This window comes from Rhipicephalus microplus, chromosome 6, assembly GCF_043290135.1.
Source record: "Rhipicephalus microplus isolate Deutch F79 chromosome 6, USDA_Rmic, whole genome shotgun sequence".
In the NCBI taxonomy this organism is placed as follows: Eukaryota; Metazoa; Arthropoda; class Arachnida; order Ixodida; family Ixodidae; genus Rhipicephalus; species Rhipicephalus microplus.
The window spans coordinates 132,421,914-132,441,481 of NC_134705.1; the positions used below are offsets into that span (position 1 = coordinate 132,421,914).

General features: G+C 46.7%; 1 protein-coding gene across 1 annotated transcript in view; it reads right to left on the reverse strand.

Annotated features, from left to right (window-relative positions):
- Nucleotides 1-13,082: 13,082 nt before the first annotated feature.
- The window catches only part of LOC119168000 (uncharacterized), a 37,689-nt gene continuing 31,203 nt past the window's right edge, over nt 13,083-19,568 (reverse strand). The window contains exon 5 of the mRNA XM_075865489.1: nt 13,083-13,396. Within this exon, the coding sequence (XP_075721604.1) occupies nt 13,153-13,396 (244 nt within the window). The 3' untranslated portion in view covers nt 13,083-13,152. The remainder of the gene's footprint in view (nt 13,397-19,568) is intronic.

Here is a 19,568-nt window from a genome sequence, read left to right on the forward strand (position 1 = left end):
GCTGCTGACAGCTGAGACTCATCAACGTATTTTCAGTGTGACAGAATCGTCGCAAGTTTTAAGGGTAAAAAACTATCTCTCGCAGACTTGTTGGCACACGCATTCTGACGCATGTGTCATACATGCAGTATTTTCTAAAAGAATGGAACAACACTGATAAACCTCTCACCCATTTCTTGCGCGTGCTGTGTCCAAGAACGTGGGTTTTTCCTGGTGCGTTTTCGGCTTTTTCGTCAGCCTCAGAAACGATCATCCTGAAGCCGAGCCTCAGGCCTTACAAATGGCGTACGAGGGGCGTAAACACGTAGCTTTCATATGGCTGGCGGTGGCCAAAGTCTAGCCGTGCAGTTGAGAGCACGTGTTGTACTTGCAAAACATATAATACCTTGCCTGGGAGACTTAGTTTCAAGGAACCCGTACGCGTTCCTAAACAGAGAGTCACTATGATGGCGCTTACTTGGTTGATGGACACCTTCTCTACAGCTACGTAGAGCTTGGCACGCTTTTGATTCCAGCGTTTGAAAGGCGTGTTTCTGCGTTAGTCTAAGGTCACAGGCAGCATGCCATCTTCACACGTCCAAAGAGTGGGGTTACTTTAAACTTCCCCAATAGTTTCAACATTCTGACCAAAAATATATACGATTAAACTATGGGTAACAATTTGTGGGAGCGCGTGAACGAATGACATTTGGCTCACTGGTGGTGTTGTTGCTCTCATCTAGTTTGACCTTTGTTATATCTATGTCTACAGTGGTCTTCATCAGGGTTGCCATTAGTGGCCACCCTTGAACAAATTGGATTTTTTAAGACTTCGTCTGGCGGAAAATAAATTAGAAAACAAATACCGCAGGCCTCAATTGGCTGCTCTTTCTTCAGTGCCCTTTGCAGAACATCTCAGTAAAACACTGTGCTCTAGCAGCCAATAAAAACACGGTGGCGCTGGAAACTTATTTTGCAAAGTGACCGTATACAGGCACCACGAATGGCAAGGAACAGCGTTAGCCTGTGTAACATAACGGGGCATAAATTTGCAATCCCAAGCAGTCATCACACAATGCCAATAGCACAACCTGAGTGTGGCCTCCTACTTACTCAGAAGTGCGCAGACGTACTTCATTGTCATTGCCTACAAGTACCATCTAAAGTGGACATAATACTTTACAAACGTGTAGTGGGTACCTAGGGCATCTCCGGAAAGGCAAACAATGACGTATTTGTTGCTGTCCTACTTCACGAAAAATATTATTTACGGCTTCGAATTTGATGCCTTGAGGAAACCCAAAACTTCTGGCCTTGCCATAACACGAAGTTGCACTGAGATTTAGCATCAGGCAAAATCGTAAGCGTCGACGATTTTTTGGTAGATAAAACACACAGCATCGGAGCTTTTCTGTCTTCTCAGATCCATGTATCCAAGCTCTACCGCCAGTAGGTTCGTGCTTACGCAACAAGGCAGTCGCAGCGCGGGAAGTGCTTGCAAATACGGAGTGGCAAAGTTCCGTGCGTGTTGGTGAACACATGGCTAGCACACCATTTATGGTGATGTTACGCAAATGTTTCTAATAATGGTATGCAGTGCGTGTTCTCGTGTGCACCTGTCAAAAAAAAAAGATAGATTCGCTATAGAATGAAGCTGGACTGTGCACCTTGAGTCAGGCCAGACTATGTGCAGCTGTACTGAATTATATCAACTGCACTACTAAAATGTGGTCGGTTGCTTAAAGGGCAATCTGCTTTCACTGTTCATATTTCAGGTTTATTGACTGGTTTGTACCAAAAATACTCCATTTGACAAGCTCTCTATCAATACTTATAAGCTATATATGGGAACACTAAATTTATAATAAATTATTTTTTTCAACTCACGTGTGGCTTGAAGATCCAAGCATTGATTGACTGATATGTGGGGTTTAACGTTCCAAAACCAATACATGATTAAGAGAGACGCCGTATTGGAGGGCTCCGGAAATTTCAACCACCTAGGGTTTTTTAAGGCGCACCCAAATCTGAGTACACGGGCCTGCAACATTTCCACTTCTATCGGAAATGCAGCCGCCACAGCCGGGATTTGATCCCGTGACCTGCTGGAAGATCCAAGCAAGAGAAGAAATATTGCGTTCATTGCTATGTTCTTCTTTATTCAAAATGCTACTATGTTTGTTTTTTCAATACCAAAAAGTTTACTGATGCCACATGTGTTTTAGTTTCACAACAAAACAAATCTGCATTGCTACAGTCTAATTGACCTTGAGTTCTGGCTCCATTAAAAGTCTACTCAATGGCAGCCCAGGTGTATACCTACGCAATTTTTTTTTCTCTCGCTGTAGTAAATATGACTGCTCTGTGTATCTGTATTCCTATGGCATTGCATCTATCGGTTTCACTGCTATTGTGAGTGAGAAGGACATCATTGTGCGCCATACATCTAAGTTATGAAAAGATATTGGACGCAAAATGCAAAGAGAGATGGCGAGGGTCACTCCTGTTGTTAAATGGGAAAGAATAGTCGGTACGTGCGGATAAGGCTTACGTTGTGTAGCGTATTTTTACGGAGGCTATAGACAGAGCTTATCGTTGACTCTGTCAATAGAATTGTAGCAAGCTTCGAACTGCTCAGTCAGTTAAAGAACTTTATTGAAGTCTTCAGTGGCAAATTCTCCTTAAAGAGTAAGTTCATCTGAGGGCCGCCCTTACGAGGGTAGGGGCAGGGTGAGCCCCACCGCCAGCTCCTGGGTCCTCTGGACCACCCGAAGTAGTACGTTGTATTCCGTGCTGGTGAGTGCCGATTTCCAGGTTTCAGAAGAGTTGATTGAGCCTTCGTGCAGTGCTCAACATTGTCAAAGCATGTGGGGCATCTAACCATCGTTGCATGCAGTTAGCTCAGATTTGCTTTATTTTGTCCTTAACATTACTGAATATCTGTGCAGATGGGTACGATTTCGTTTGGAGAATTGCGAGGTTGATAATAATTATTTGCCAGTATGATTACCACTTGAGTATAAGAACAAGTCAGCCTTAGGAGGTCTCTATGTACTGTGTTACAAGAACGGGTCCAGCGCAAGCATTTTAACAGACTTCTTAAAAGAAGGGGGAGACGCAGGGGGTGCCGACCAGTGCGGACGCGAGAAGATCGGCTCCCGTTTCTGTTAATGTTTTCGTTAAGATTTTTGTGGTGCCTGTGCTCGAGCTGCGTTTCATTCGACGCAGTTTCTTCTGAGGATCACGTCGATACCAGACTTTTTTCGGTGAGTGGTCCTTTTGCCGAATTATTTGAACTTTTCTTGTGGAACGCGCCGCGGCTCGGCTAACCCTACCGGGCTCAGCCTAGCGTCGACGGCGAGGGGCGGGAGAAAAGGGGCAACATGCCCGAAGTAGAGATGGTGGAAGGAGAGGAAATCTCTCACGAACAAGCCAATCGCCCGGGTTGGACGACAGCGCTGGGCAGGAACAAGAAAGCTCGTGTAGAAACGCCAGTTTCCGCGGGCAACGCATCACATGTGGGCTCGAAGGGAGGCCGCCGCACGGCAGCCCCGCAAGGTGCAATGAAGCGCCTCGCAGCTGCATCGAGGCTCCCCCGGCTGCCGAGGGACCACATACGAATTATCGTCAGGCCGAGGGACGGACTTGACGTCAGAAAAGTAAGCCAAATTAGGCTCGCACAGGCTATTGCCATGGCGGCTGCTCTTGCCCCGGCAGAGACGGAAGGGGACATCGTTTGCCCAAACATCGCCCAGAACATTGTCGTAGTTTCCACACCGGAGAAGAAGAACGCAAACGCCTACGCCGCGATCCAACAGATTCGGATAAGCGAAGGAATGTACCATGTGGCGGCATATGTCGCGGCCCCCAATAACACCTGTAAAGGAGTCATACGTGGAGTGGACACTGACATCAGCGAGGCCCAGCTCCAAACGATGATCGTCAACCAGCGAAATCCGAAGGCCCTAGAAGCCAAAAGGATCAAGAACACCACCACTGTGGTAGTGCTTTTCGACGGCATGAAGGTACCAAACTATGTCATATGCGGCGTCACCATGCTGCGCTGCACGCTCTACAAGCGCCAAACTGACGTGTGCTACGCGTGTGGAGGACTTCGTCACAGGGCCGATGTTTGCCCCAACCCCAACAAGAGGGTGTGCAGGGGCTGTGGGCTTGTGTCTCCACCCGACGATCACCAGTGCTCGCCGAAATGTGCCCTTTGCGGAGGCCCACATCCGACGGCGGACAGAACGTGCAAAGAACGCTTTCAAGTTCCTTACGTCGTGCGACGGAGAAGACGACGGCGCCGAAAGCGCGTCAAAAAGTCTCAGCAACAGCTGGCCGAAGAGGACCGGTCAAGGGATTCCAGCGTGGCAAGTGCTCCCAGGCAGGGGCGTTCCGTCACGCCGGCTGGCCGCCGGCGCGACCGCTCCAGGGGCCGCGCTCGCACCAAAGGGCGCTCTTGCTCCCGGGTACGAATCCAGGAAGTACCTACCTGGGCGGATCGAGCCAAGCCGAAGCCAGCGGCGCCGCCACCAGAGGTAACGCAGGTACCATTGCCAGAGCATAGGGAAGACCCCAGGGTAGCTAAGTTGATCCAAGAGAATGCTTGCCTTAAGGCAGAGATTCAACAGCTGAGGGCTGACCTTGAGTCGTTCCGCAAACATTACTCCTCGCAGGGTGAGAGACAACAGATTCCCCCACCAGGGGACGTGCAGGCGCGCTCGGGAAAATGTAGGGCCTCACCCCCCCAAGGGGAGTGGGATGCTATGGAGACAGAATCCAACAGCAAGGCTCTGGAAAGCATGCAGCAGTCGATTAAACAATTGGCTGATAGCATGACTACCCTACTGAAAAGGGTGTCGTCTCTTGAAGGTACACAGGCAGCGCTAGCTACGGGTAGCTCGCGTCCGAAAGGCCCGAACAGGGCACAGTCGCCTGCAGGCGCGGTAACAGCCAACCCGACAGGAGATTGGCTGTCTCAGAACAGTAATTCTAGCGGTCAACACTAATGAACTGGTCGTGTGGCAGTGGAACTGTGCCAGTTTCAAAAGGCGCAGGGCTCCACTGCTGCACTTTATTGCTTCTCAGGCGGTCAAACCGCACGTAATTATGTTACAGGAAACTCTCGGTGATGCGCTAACTTTCCCGGGCTATCGAGTCGTCTCGGTGCGCGAGCAAGCGAAGCGCGGTTTGGCAACCTTGGTCGCAAAAAAGTGCTCCTTTCGTGAACACAAACTACAGCTTGGCAACAGCAAGGCTGAAGTCATTATCCTCGAAATAATCCCCAACAGCTGGCTCAAGAACAGCGTATTCCTCCTGAATGTGTACAGCTCGCCGTCGGACAAGCGGCAGGGTACGCTTCGATCATGACAAAAGCGGTAGCTCTGGCCAGGGGGGCCCCCATCGTGGTAGCGGGAGACTTTAATGCTCCACACGACGCTTGGGGATACGCCAGGCAGTCCCCCAAAGGCAACAACCTCCTAAAGGCCGTATCTAGCTGTTCTCTTGAATTGATTACGGACCCGCAGTACCCGACAAGAATTGGCACATCGGTGGTCCGAGACACAACTCCAGACTTGGCGTTCGTCAAGAACGTCGCCGGAACAAAGTGGCAAAATTTGCAAGAGAATCTAGGTAGCGACCACTTCATAGTGGCTATTACCCTAGCAGTCAATGCAGCTCCCCCCAGGGAATTTAAAGTAACGGACTGGGATGCCTTTCGTAAATTGTGGAAGGAGGACCAGGATGAATACGACAGCTTAGACAGCCTCTTTGCAAGGCTCAAGGAGGATGCTAATGCTGCGACCAAGGTTGTCAAAACGAACCTGAGGGTTGGTCGGATGGATGCACGCCTCGCGCATCTTTTAGAGGCTAATAATTCCATCCTGTCCCGGTGGAGGACGCAAAGGCTCAATCGCAGACTTCGAAAGAAAATTGCGCAACTCAATCGCGAGATTGAAGCCTACTCTATTGAACTCTCCAAACAGCAGTGAAATGAAGTATGTTCTTCGGTCGACGGACAGATGAGAGTGGGGGCCAAATGGAACCTCCTCAAACAATTACTTGATGAGTCACAGTCGAAGGGAAATCAGCGATTGGCTATTGACAGAATCGTTCACAACCAAAAAGCGAAGGGAGTGTCCGAAAAGGCCCTCCTGAAGAGGTTAGCGGACAGCTATCTTCCGCTGGGTCCTTCCGGCGATGCGGACTATCCGCATTACAGGGGTGGAATGGTGGCGGAGCTGGACGCACCTTTCACTGAACGAGAAATCTGGAAGGTCCTCCACGAGCTCAACAGGCGCTCTGCACCGGGCCCGGATGGAATCTCAAACAAGCTCTTACGTAACTTGGATGGCAAATCCATCGAGAAGCTTACCGAGGAAGTCAACAAAATCTGGGAGACGGGGCACGTCCCCGAATCCTGGAAGACAGCTTCGGTAGCGCTTATCCCAAAGCCAGGCAAACCTCTGGCTTTGGAGAACATGCGACCCATCTCGCTTACGTCTTGCGTAGGCAAGGTGGCCGAACATGCGATTCACCATCGGGTATCCGAGTACATAGAAAGCAGAGAGCTATTTCCACACAATATGGTAGGATTCAGACCTGCACTATCCACACAGGACGTGATGCTCCTTACTAAAAGACAAATCATTGACAACAACACCAGGGATACTAGAGGCATCCTAGCTCTAGACCTAGCCAAAGCTTTTGATAATATCTCGCACAAGTTTGTGCTTGAGGCAATTTCGGTTATGGGTCTAGGACAACGGTTCCACGCATACGTTAGGTCTTTTCTCAGGGACCGCAGGGCTACCATTAGGATCGGTCAAATCCAATCCACAGAATTTACCTTGGGAGCGAGAGGCACCCCACAGGGGGCAGTTATCTCTCCTCTACTCTTCAATATTGCCATGAAGGGTCTCTCGGAGCGACTCGCTACGGTGCGCGGGGTTAACCATGCTCTCTACGCGGACGATATCACCGTGTGGTGCATGGGAAGGTCCGACGCCGAAGTAGAGCAGGCGCTTCAAGAGGCATTAGACATCACGGAGAACTTTCTAGTCGGTTCGGGCCTGAGCCTGTCATCGGCAAAGTCTGAGTTACTACTATACAGACCCACCCGACAAGGACTGAGGAACCTCACTCCTTTAGAACAGATTCCCATAGCTTTATACACACGGGATGGGCAGAAAATACCCAGGGTGGACTCCATCAGGGTCCTCGGACTCCTGCTAGAGTCCAAGGGGGGCAACTCACGAACTATAGCCCGCATCACCTCCAAGACGGAAAACATGCTTAGGCTCATACTCAGGGTCTCGAACCGCAGGGGTGGGCTGAGCGAGAGCAATCTCCTTCGGCTCTATCGCGCATTTCTCATGAGCCACATTAATTATGTCGCTTCGGCGTTGCGCTGGTCCAAAAGAGAAGAGGCAAGAATTGATACACTAATGCGCAAAAGCATAAAGCGAGTTCTAGGCTTGCCTATCCACACTAGCACCGAGAAGCTCCTACAATTGGGCATGCATAACTCCCTCTCGGAGGTGATCGAGGCCCAGCAGATGGCTCAGGTCGTGCGACTATCGTCCTCTAGGGCTGGTAGGCGCATCCTGGAATCCATAGGCTGCGGTCCTACGGAGACTAACCAGCGTAATGTAACACTACCACCCTCGATCAGAGGCACGTTTTCGGTAGCTCCACTTCCAAGAAATGTCCACCCACAATACAATGTGGGGCGCCGCATAGCTCGGGCCCGTTCCTTAGTAAAATCAGTTGCAAACAGACCACATCTCGCGACCTTTGTCGATGCAGCCCAGTACGGGCGTTCGGATCGCTTCGCAGTGGTTTCGGTCGATCATAGTGGCACACTCCTATGCTCTGCCTCGGTTAGAAAGGTTTCGGCAATGGTGGCTGAGCAAATCGCCATCGCCATAGCAATGAAGGACCCATCGCGTCCTAATGTCTTTACAGATTCGCGTTCCGCAGCTAGGGCTTTCGCCTCGGGCTCGATCTCGCGTGAGGCAGCGGCCATCCTCGGCTGTGAGGGGGCTGCCGGGTTTCACACCATAACATGGTTCCCGGCCCACATGGGGGCCAACGTACATCCTGATGTCCCCAACGCCAATGAGTTTGCCCATGACCGTGCGCGAGGTATCGCTCACCGCGGCGGTCACGGCGGATTCGCAGGCGGGGACGCCGGAAGATACAGGGACTCGCTACTCACTTTCCACGAGATCATGACTCATTATCATCTATCTCGGAGGGCTTTTCCACTTCCTCATCCTAAACGTACGTGACCGCAATCATCGGCCTACAGGATGCTCCAAACGGGGTCTTTTCCTTCGCGAGGCAGGTTCAGTCATTTTTCGCCCAACATCGAGCCGCATTGTCCGGACTGCGGAGAGGCGTATTGCTCATTACCTCATATGCTCTGGCAATGTCCTGCGTTACGTGACGCAGAGTTCAACAAAGAAGAGGACTGGGAGGAAGCCCTTAACAGCGGCGACCTCTTCGTTCAACTTCGGGCTGTCCAGAGGGCCTGCGAGAGGGCGGAGGGCCACGGTCTTCCGGTCCCTACGTGGGAGCGGCCCGCGACTGCTACGGATTCCCCCTAAACGGGGCCGTTACAACGCAGTTCCTCAGGACCTGAATAAAGTTCTTCGTCTGTCTGTCTGTCTTAAAAGAACCGTGGCACGAGGAAAAGACGAGGCAGAAATACTTTTGTGGCAATCACCTCTAACTTGACTATGACGAATTAACGAAAGCGCAAATGTAGTCAACGGCGACTTTGAAATCCTAGTGGGCAACAGCTTTCCTATAAGCAGTTCAGGCGAACTTTCAAGATCCGAACAAGCAGCGTTGCCTAGTGGAGACAACCTTGATGATTCCGCTTACGATTCGTACGTGCGGGCAGTAATGCGGCTCTGCAGGGCTTCGGTTACATCGGAGATGCTATGGCAGCTTGCGCGCATGACAATGATGAATGAGGCACCGAAAGGTCATTCAATCTCCTCTCTAATTATTACTACATTATTCTTTGCGCGATAACGTCACGTAAACCGGCTGAGAACTGTCTGTTTTTGGAGGCTTTATTTTTTGTTCACTGAAACACACAGGCTGCCTAAAGGAAATCCAGGAAAAGAAAAAGCACTGCGAAAGCTCACGTGTCACGTGCTTTAGCGTACCGAAAGCAATGGTCACGTACGTCCGTTACCCGGCCTCTGATGCACGGTCTACGGCGACCGACTATTACCGCGAAAAGGCGAGACGCTTCCGTATTGCGTAACCATTGTGCCGTGTCAATTTTCAGCTAACACCAATTACAGGAGCCGGGCGCCTCGCAGAGACGCGGCTTTCATCCACAGTTCTGACAATCGGTGTGGATTGCGAGAAGAGAACCTTCGAGAGGGTATCGATTGCTCATCGCAATCACAAGGCAACGCTTATTGCTGTTCACGTTGTACTTGTAGAATCCTGTGTCACAATAGGCCCTCTACTCTCATTTCGTGCGGACAATATGCAGAGATTGTGTGGTAAAAAAAAAGGCACGATGTATGAAATCTTACAATGCGTGACAATAAAAAAAAGCGGCGTGTGACACCGTACCTCAGTAAAGCCTGCTTCATTCTATTATTTCATAAAAGCGTAGCACAGACTGGGGGCATGTGCCGCGTAGAATGCAAACAGTCCCAATAAAAACTTATTCATGTCATGGCATGGGATACACGAGTGGCTACAATAACGCGGGAAAGCGCGAGAACAGCTAGAGAGAAAGGAAAGCCACAATACGGAAAATTAAGCTTTTTCTTTATTTTTTAGCTCGCCCATAAATATATTTGTCACCCCGGCGTATTCTCTGGACCACAACAAAGCTCTCATCATCATCATTCTATGTTCCTGCAATGATAAGGAATGATAGACACAGTCGTGCTAGGTGTTCTCCGCAGGTGAGGTCGACGAGTTCATCCCGGAGTTTCAAGGGACGCGTGCAAACCACGGCATTGCCTCCTGATAACCACGGCAACGTCAATTTCGCCCTACATTTCGTTCAGCGAACGTGCGTGCCGAAACGAAACGAGACCTATGGCATGATTCCGAAAAAATGGCCCCGTATCTGCATGTAGTCAGCAAATGACGTCGAAAAACGATAATCTTGCGTGTGGAGAGAGTGAACAGTTAATTTATTGTTGTGCGCAAGAAAATCAGTGAATGGTACTTTGGAGGCACTGAGTTAGAGTGCCTCGAGCGTGCAGCAGAGGCGAACGAGCACGTCAAGTCACGGGACACGTGAGACATGCGCGCCACCTGGCAGTCTTCTTGCAAAACGAAGCGCGTGGCTCTGAGACGGGTGTGCGCGCCCGTCTCAGAGCTGAGGTCAGGAACGCAAGGCGACGGGTAGGTGCCACCACCATCGAGTCCTAGCAAAGCGTTGGAAACGCTCACCTTTTCGTGCAAGCGTTGCATGGTCAGCGCAGTTTGATAAGCGCTACGGTCCTTAGAATTACTTATGTATGCCTTTTCTAGTAAAAGATGCACATGCAGAATATATACGTGTTGTTATGGTACCCAAAACTAGCGCAATGATAGCTTATTAATTGACAATTGCACAAGTATGAACGCTAAATTTTGAGCAACATAGGTGGGCGCTGCGGATGGGGTCGGCCGTTTCAAGTACCCGGTGCCGTTAATGTGGACAAACAGACAAATGTACAGACAGACAGACAGACAGACAGACAGACAGACAGACAGACAGACAGACAGACAGACAGACAGGCAGGCAGGCAGGCAGGCAGGCAGGCAGGCAGGCAGGCAGACCAAAATTTTTGCGTCAAAGGTCCCAAAGAAAGACTATCGTCTTCAAAAAAAAAAAGAAAACAGTTAGTGACACAAGGGGTGCGCTGGTTACCCGTGGAAAAAAGCGCCCCTGGCTGTGCGATTTTCTCCGCGGAGTTATTACACATGCACAGCGGTTGCATTGGCCGTAAAATTGAGAATGTCCTCAATACTTCGGGTGGCTTTTCGCCACTTACAATGATCACCGAGATCACGCAAGCCATGATCGCTTACCGCACCAGGCAACTGATACCCGTCGTTCCCTGCCAATAAGCGTGCGATGCTTGAACCAGCTCGGGTACCCTGTAATGTCGTGCTATAGAGGTGGCTGTCCCCCTTACTTGTTGGTCGTCGCGTCTTGCGGAGAATTTTTTTTTATTTTAAAACTGCCTATTATGATACACGTAATAACAGGACACTCTCCACTACTTTAATCAATCTGGCGATGTTCAACGTTCACCTAAATGTAAGCTCGCGGGTGTCCTGGCCCTTCATTTGCATCGAAATGCGGTCGCCATGGCCGGCATCCGAAACGTCGCTCCCGAGTTTAGCAGGACAACCCTTCCTGCTAAGGAAAAGCAGCACCTACTTCATGAAACATAAAAGACACCATGGCAATTTTTAATAATCACAGCGATCCCGCGAGAAAGGATCGTTTACTGTCGCCGTAGAAATAATACTCGGAGTTCCGTGCGAAAAGCGTGCAATCATCACTTAAGCCACTATAGTGCGTTGTAAATGTATCCTGCTAAAGGTCACCGCACCTCTTACGAGATTATTGTTACGTCTTTGAAGGCCATATTATTATAATTTTTGTTGTCCAAATTTCAGGAGTAACATTACAGCTTCGACTTAAGGACGGACGTGACAGCTTTAAATTGAAGCAAAAACAGAAAGGTTAACTATAGTGGGTACTGGGTCATACTGTCTAACCCGCAAAAGCAAAATGTCGGGGGTCCCGATGGCGCACTGCATAAATAAGGAGCACTTCGTCATTGCGTCCAAATCTCTATACACTATTCCCCACTCATCGATTACCTACTTCGTTGGTGTAACCATGCCTAACCAAACTATGTGGCCCACAACCCAAGCAGCCAAGATGCTCTATTTTGCGGTTCAGCACTGTGTAGGGAACTCGAGTCTGGGGTCATGAGGCCTTTAAAATGCAGAGTTTGGGCGAACCTTTAGGAATGAAGGCCTTTTTCAGGCCCTTTCGGCCAAAGCCAAACATGTAACTACATTTGAATCACATCGCTAAAATATAAATGTCTGAACATGAAGAGCACACTGATCATTTTTCCGCGGTCCCCGCTTCTAAAATACTCACCGTTAGAACAACTATAGCTGCTCCGGTGGTGAGCATTTAGAGTGGCTTTCAAAACTACCTCGTACTAGAGTGGCTTTAACATCTGCGGATGCTGGATGCAAGTGCACCTATTCGAAGAACCAACGAAAAGAGATACCACTTTAATGTATTTACGCTGTTCGCCCAACAATCGCTTCCCACACTTTTCCCTAACTACGACCGAGAACCATCGCCTTTCATGAAACAAAGACTCAATTCATTCCTTCGTTCATTTCTAAAGAAATTACAAAATTTCTAAAGTTAATGCAGCTGAACTTCAGGTTCATATGGTCACCAGTAAGTGCGCTGCAACCCACCCGTGTGGCTGGGCCTTCGCGACGACACAATGCAGATGTGAGACGCGTACAGTTATAGATACTGCTGAGCAAACATCTTGCGGAGCTTCCACGGCGTTGACTCTTGCGTATGAAACATAGCATGGACACACACAATCAGATGCTACTTCTAAAGTTAACTAAGCACATAATGAATATGATGACAATGAATAGACATTTAGCATTAGTTAGCAACCTTTTGAGTTTACGTTTGAAAAACGCCTGTGAGTTGGCTTTTCCGCAGCAATGTTTTCCAAGTAGAAGCCTTTTTCCCAGACAACTTTTGCTGTTCTGACGACGTAGACTGCTCCACATTCCAGCGAAGGTGGGGAGCAAGGAACCTCAAAGGCTTTTCAACGCACACTGCCGGAATGACATGCCTCGTTGTACGCTACGTGCATACGTGGATGAAGAGAATAGTAGAAACGAAATAAACGAAAGGCAGGAGTCAATGACGAATAGTAGAAACAATTTTCCGTCTTGTCTATGATATAGGTTACTTGGTTGAAAACAAAACTTGCTCGCATGTTTTGCAAACTATTTGCAAACTATTTTGCAAACTGTTCGTTCCGTGATTCTGAAGCTCGCGCTGTCGTCAATATCATTAGTTCAATTTATTGGCATCTAATTGCCCCAAACGTTGACAGTCGCAACGTGCTGTCAGGCGTCTATAGCCTCTAGCACTTTGATTAGCGGCGCGATCACGGAGCGTAGGCTCGCGTCCCCCGGTTTGTCGTCGTACTTGATCGCCTCGCACTTCGCCTTGTCCCAGTGGTTCACGCACAAGATGCCCAGCATATTGCCCTCGTAGTGCTTCAGGAGTCTCTTGACGTAGTCGTGCGCCCCCTTATCACAGGTGCCGCGGATGGCGTCGCTCATGCAGACCTCCAGTTTCTTGTACTTACTGCGCAAGAAAAGGCAGACAAGAGGTGTCAACTCTGTCAACGCGAATGAAACTATACCAATGCAGAACCATTGTATCCTTGTAGCCGCACTAATTGTTGAAACAAGAACAAGTGATTGAGCTATCGTTGATTTCATGGTTACCACTACTTCTTTTCACTTAGCTGCTGGGCCATAAGAAGCAAAAAAAGTATTTTGCTCAATGAGCTAAGAAGTTTCATTTTTCAGCGAACACACTAGTCTTAGCCCACAGAAGAAATATGCATTCGTGCACACGAGGTTTGTTCCGGTGAGTACTGATCACAAATAGCAGGTTCCTCAGAGAAGCGGTCAAGGACATTTATTGATACGCTACTCTTTTGGGACTTTTGTCTGTCACCATTTGAGGCATGCATATATATATATATATATATATATATATATATATATATATATATATATATATATATATATATATATATATATGTATATATATATATATATATATATATATATATATATATATATATATATATATATATATATATATATATATATATATATATATATATATATATATATATATATATATATATATATATATATATATATATATATATATATAAAGAACACAAGCGAGTACACGTACGAAAGAGCAATACTTTTATGCCAACGTTTCAGCCGTGGCACGGCCTTCGTCAGGGAATAAAGAGTAGACAAGCAGATGCCCCTTTTAAGGGCCGTTGAAATCACACAATTGATCAGAATAGTGATTAGAAAGTGCGAAAGCAATACCAAAACAACATTGTCAGTATAATTTGATACGAGTATTGAGCAACAATATCGCTGTGGATAACTCAAGATATGAGCGCATAGCTTCAGCGTAGGGCAAATTTTTATGCGTAGGGCAAATTTTTAAAGCAATAAAGCACTTCATAAGCCAAGCGAATATCATGAGCACATGTCACGCACACTGTAAGATACCCGAGGGACAGTAAACAAAATTCAACTGGTAACTGAAGCGTCAAGTTTGATGCCAAACTACTGCATGCGCACATATAATAAATGGAAGCACACACAAAAAATATATATAATCAAACAAATGAGAGAAGAAACGATGGCATGGGTTGGGGGGCATTTAACGCATTCCTGTGATGGACAATGCTACATAGAAAGGAAAGTAACGCGTCCAACGCTTTCGTTGATGCCTGAGTGCAAAGTGTTGAACTTGTTAATGAGATAGGACTCGCGAACTTCTCGGTCATGATGAGTTTTAAACCCGGATTGTAATATTGTGGCTTTGATGTTTTCGAAAGAGTGCCCTGGCATCTGGACATGTTTTGACAGTGGAAGATGAGGAAGGTTAGAAGCATGGGCTCTGTGGTTGTTAAAACGTAACCTGAATGATGTTTCGGTATGCCCAATGTATTGCATACGGCAAGTGGAGCACTCAAGCATGTAGATAACATTAGCGCTGTCGCAAGTGAAGTCTCCGTTGATTTTTAAGGAAAAGTTTGATGCGGTGCTAGTTGCGGTATGAGTACTTGACATGTGCGGGCAAACCTTGCAGCGGGGCTTATTGCAAGGATGGCAACCGCTGTAGTTGGACCGATTAATTATTTTCGATGATGTTAATGTATCATGCAGGTTGCGTGATCTGCGGTAAACTACCCTCGATGGTTCCGTAAAAATGTCTTTTAAGTGATCACTTTGTTGCAAGATATTGTGGTGTTTTCTTAGAATATTGGCCACATTAGGAACCGAAGCTGAGTGCGTAAGGATGAGGTTGACACTGTTACGTGAAGTGTTTGCAGATCGTTTGTTGCTTGTGAGCAACTCTTTACGGTCAATGTTGTTAGCCTTCTTGAGGGCGTCGTCTATGATTCCCGATGGGTATCCTTGCCTCGTAAGAGCACCTCGTAGGTCTTCGCAGTTGCGAGCGAAATCATTGTTATCAGAGCAGATGCGTTTAAAGCGAATGGCCTGACTATATGGAATACTGGTTTTGCAGTGTTTTGTGTGACTACTATGGAAGTGAAGATACTGATGTCTATCGGTTGGTTTCCTATATAGTTTGGTCGTCAATTTTCGATTGCACAGTGTCACTGTGACGTCAAGAAAGTTGACACTGGTGTCCGAGTATGAGTGCGAGAATGATATATTTGGATGGGCATTATTATAATCGCTGATGAAAGAAAGAAGCTGGGATTCACCATGATGCCATACTAAAAAAATGTCATCGATAAAACGCTTGTAATAAAAAGGCTTCAAATCGCGGCTGGCAAGAAAATCGCGTTCTAGAGAGCCCATAAAAATATTTGCGTAATTCGGGCCTATTCGTGTGCCCATGGAAGTGCCGCTAACTTGAATGAAGTGTTGTCCGTTGAACTCGAAATTGTTTAGTTCGAGAATTAATTTGAGAAGCGTAGCTAGTGTAGAGGAGTCTATCGATTTGTCGAGGTCAGACTCGTTATACGCTTTTACAACAGCACGGATACCATCAGAATGGGGAATGTTGGTGTACAAAGAACAAACGTCGAGGATCACCAAAAATGACCCATCAGGAATGTCTAAATCAATGATATCATTTAAAAAGTGATTGGTGTCTTTAATGTACGAGGGAAGTGAAACCGGAATAGAAGAAATGAGGGTATCAACGTAGCGTGACAAATTTTCTGTCACCGTACCTATACCAGACACAATCGGTCTACCGGGAATGTTTTCTTTGTGAATTTTGGGTAGGGTGTAGAACCTACCAGCCACCGGGCTGGTAGGTTCTACACCCTACCCAAAATTCACAAAGAAAACATTCCCGGTAGACCGATTGTGTCTGGTATAGGTACGGTGACAGAAAATTTGTCACGCTACGTTGATACCCTCATTTCTTCTATTCCGGTTTCACTTCCCTCGTACATTAAAGACACCAATCACTTTTTAAATGATATCATTGATTTAGACATTCCTGATGGGTCATTTTTGGTGATCCTCGACGTTTGTTCTTTGTACACCAACATTCCCCATTCTGATGGTATCCGTGCTGTTGTAAAAGCGTATAACGAGTCTGACCTCGACAAATCGATAGACTCCTCTACACTAGCTACGCTTCTCAAATTAATTCTCGAACTAAACAATTTCGAGTTCAACGGACAACACTTCATTCAAGTTAGCGGCACTTCCATGGGCACACGAATAGGCCCGAATTACGCAAATATTTTTATGGGCTCTCTAGAACGCGATTTTCTTGCCAGCCGCGATTTGAAGCCTTTTTATTACAAGCGTTTTATCGATGACATTTTTTTAGTATGGCATCATGGTGAATCCCAGCTTCTTTCTTTCATCAGCGATTATAATAATGCCCATCCAAATATATCATTCTCGCACTCATACTCGGACACCAGTGTCAACTTTCTTGACGTCACAGTGACACTGTGCAATCGAAAATTGACGACCAAACTATATAGGAAACCAACCGATAGACATCAGTATCTTCACTTCCATAGTAGTCACACAAAACACTGCAAAACCAGTATTCCATATAGTCAGGCCATTCGCTTTAAACGCATCTGCTCTGATAACAATGATTTCGCTCGCAACTGCGAAGACCTACGAGGTGCTCTTACGAGGCAAGGATACCCATCGGGAATCATAGACGACGCCCTCAAGAAGGCTAACAACATTGACCGTAAAGAGTTGCTCACAAGCAACAAACGATCTGCAAACACTTCACGTAACAGTGTCAACCTCATCCTTACGCACTCAGCTTCGGTTCCTAATGTGGCCAATATTCTAAGAAAACACCACAATATCTTGCAACAAAGTGATCACTTAAAAGACATTTTTACGGAACCATCGAGGGTAGTTTACCGCAGATCACGCAACCTGCATGATACATTAACATCATCGAAAATAATTAATCGGTCCAACTACAGCGGTTGCCATCCTTGCAATAAGCCCCGCTGCAAGGTTTGCCCGCACATGTCAAGTACTCATACCGCAACTAGCACCGCATCAAACTTTTCCTTAAAAATCAACGGAGACTTCACTTGCGACAGCGCTAATGTTATCTACATGCTTGAGTGCTCCACTTGCCGTATGCAATACATTGGGCATACCGAAACATCATTCAGGTTACGTTTTAACAACCACAGAGCCCATGCTTCTAACCTTCCTCATCTTCCACTGTCAAAACATGTCCAGATGCCAGGGCACTCTTTCGAAAACATCAAAGCCACAATATTACAATCCGGGTTTAAAACTCATCATGACCGAGAAGTTCGCGAGTCCTATCTCATTAACAAGTTCAACACTTTGCACTCAGGCATCAACGAAAGCGTTGGACGCGTTACTTTCCTTTCTATGTAGCATTGTCCATCACAGGAATGCGTTAAATGCCCCCCAACCCATGCCATCGTTTCTTCTCTCATTTGTTTGATTATATATATTTTTTGTGTGTGCTTCCATTTATTATATGTGCGCATGCAGTAGTTTGGCATCAAACTTGACGCTTCAGTTACCAGTTGAATTTTGTTTACTGTCCCTCGGGTATCTTACAGTGTGCGTGACATGTGCTCATGATATTCGCTTGGCTTATGAAGTGCTTTATTGCTTTAAAAATTTGCCCTACGCATAAAAATTTGCCCTACGCTGAAGCTATGCGCTCATATCTTGAGTTATCCACAGCGATATTGTTGCTCAATACTCGTATCAAATTATACTGACAATGTTGTTTTGGTATTGCTTTCGCACTTTCTAATCACTATTCTGATCAATTGTGTGATTTCAACGGCCCTTAAAAGGGGCATCTGCTTGTCTACTCTTTATTCCCTGACGAAGGCCGTGCCACGGCTGAAACGTTGGCATAAAAGTATTGCTCTTTCGTACGTGTACTCGCTTGTGTTCTTTATACGTACCAGACCCCTTGAACTTCCTGCTGAATATATATATATATATATATATATATATATATATATATATATATATATATATATATATATATATATATATATATATATAGGCAGGCATGGTGGTTGAGTGGCCGTAGCGTTGCATATAGTCTAGTAGATCCTCCGTGAGCGGTCACAACGTGGTTTATTTTGACGTTTCGGCCTAGAGTCTGGCCTTCATCAGGAATAAAGATACAGTTGATGAAGGCCAGACTCTAGGCCGAAACGTCGAAATAAACCACGTTGTGACCGCTCACGGAGGATCTACTAGACTACATATATATATATATACAGAACATGACGGCAATGGCCAAAACTCTCCGAATCGATTGTTCTACAACGAAGAGCAAGCTTTTGAGGCAGTGAGTTGCATGAAACCGACGACGACATTTCGGGGGAAGGGGGGCAGCACGGCAAAGCGACGCGTGCTTGGCAGTCAGAGGGTAAAAATTGGGCTAAACTCTAACCAAACTATAAAACTGGGACAAAAATATAGAAACTGCCTACAGGTTATGTCCGCACGTATGGCCGAAAGTCATAACCTTATTTGAAGTGAAAACTGACATGTGGGCCTCCATATAAGAGGTCACCATGGAAGGGGCAATGCTTTCACGCCGTGCTGAGGGACTAACAATACCGCCCCATGGCCGCAATGTTCCGAACCCTGCTCTAAAAACAATGAAGCTGCTTTGTCCTAGTGATGCAAAGCTGGGTTACAGCAGAGCTGGTCAACACGTTCTGGTCCTGGCTTGGCGAGGTGGTGTTCGGTTTTTCCAAGTTTCGCAAGGTAATTTACGTATTGCCTATCAACTTTTTGACTATAAATTGATTTTCAGGACGTATCAGGGATACATTTTCTTTAGTCAGGCCAAGCTCATCCAAGCATCTTGCAGAATTTAGTCATTGATCAGTATTTTTTTATCTTTTGATAGGTTCCCAATTGGCTATGCCTGGGCCTTGTATTGTATAAAAGGCTGTAGTTGAAATATTAGGCATTTACTATCGTATGGCCTTCTATTTGGGCCATCGTCAAGACTTCCAAGCATTGTAATAGGTTTATTGGTTACAATTAAGTTAGAGATTTAGTATTTATTGGCATTGGCGGACTATTATTAGGCTTTAGCCATGTATTTGGACTTAGCGTAACACATACGAACATTTTATGCGCTTTAGCGAAAATTGAAGGATTATATATTAGCTGTTGATTTGTTATCGATGGACTACCACTATACTCGGCGAGAACTTATCTTG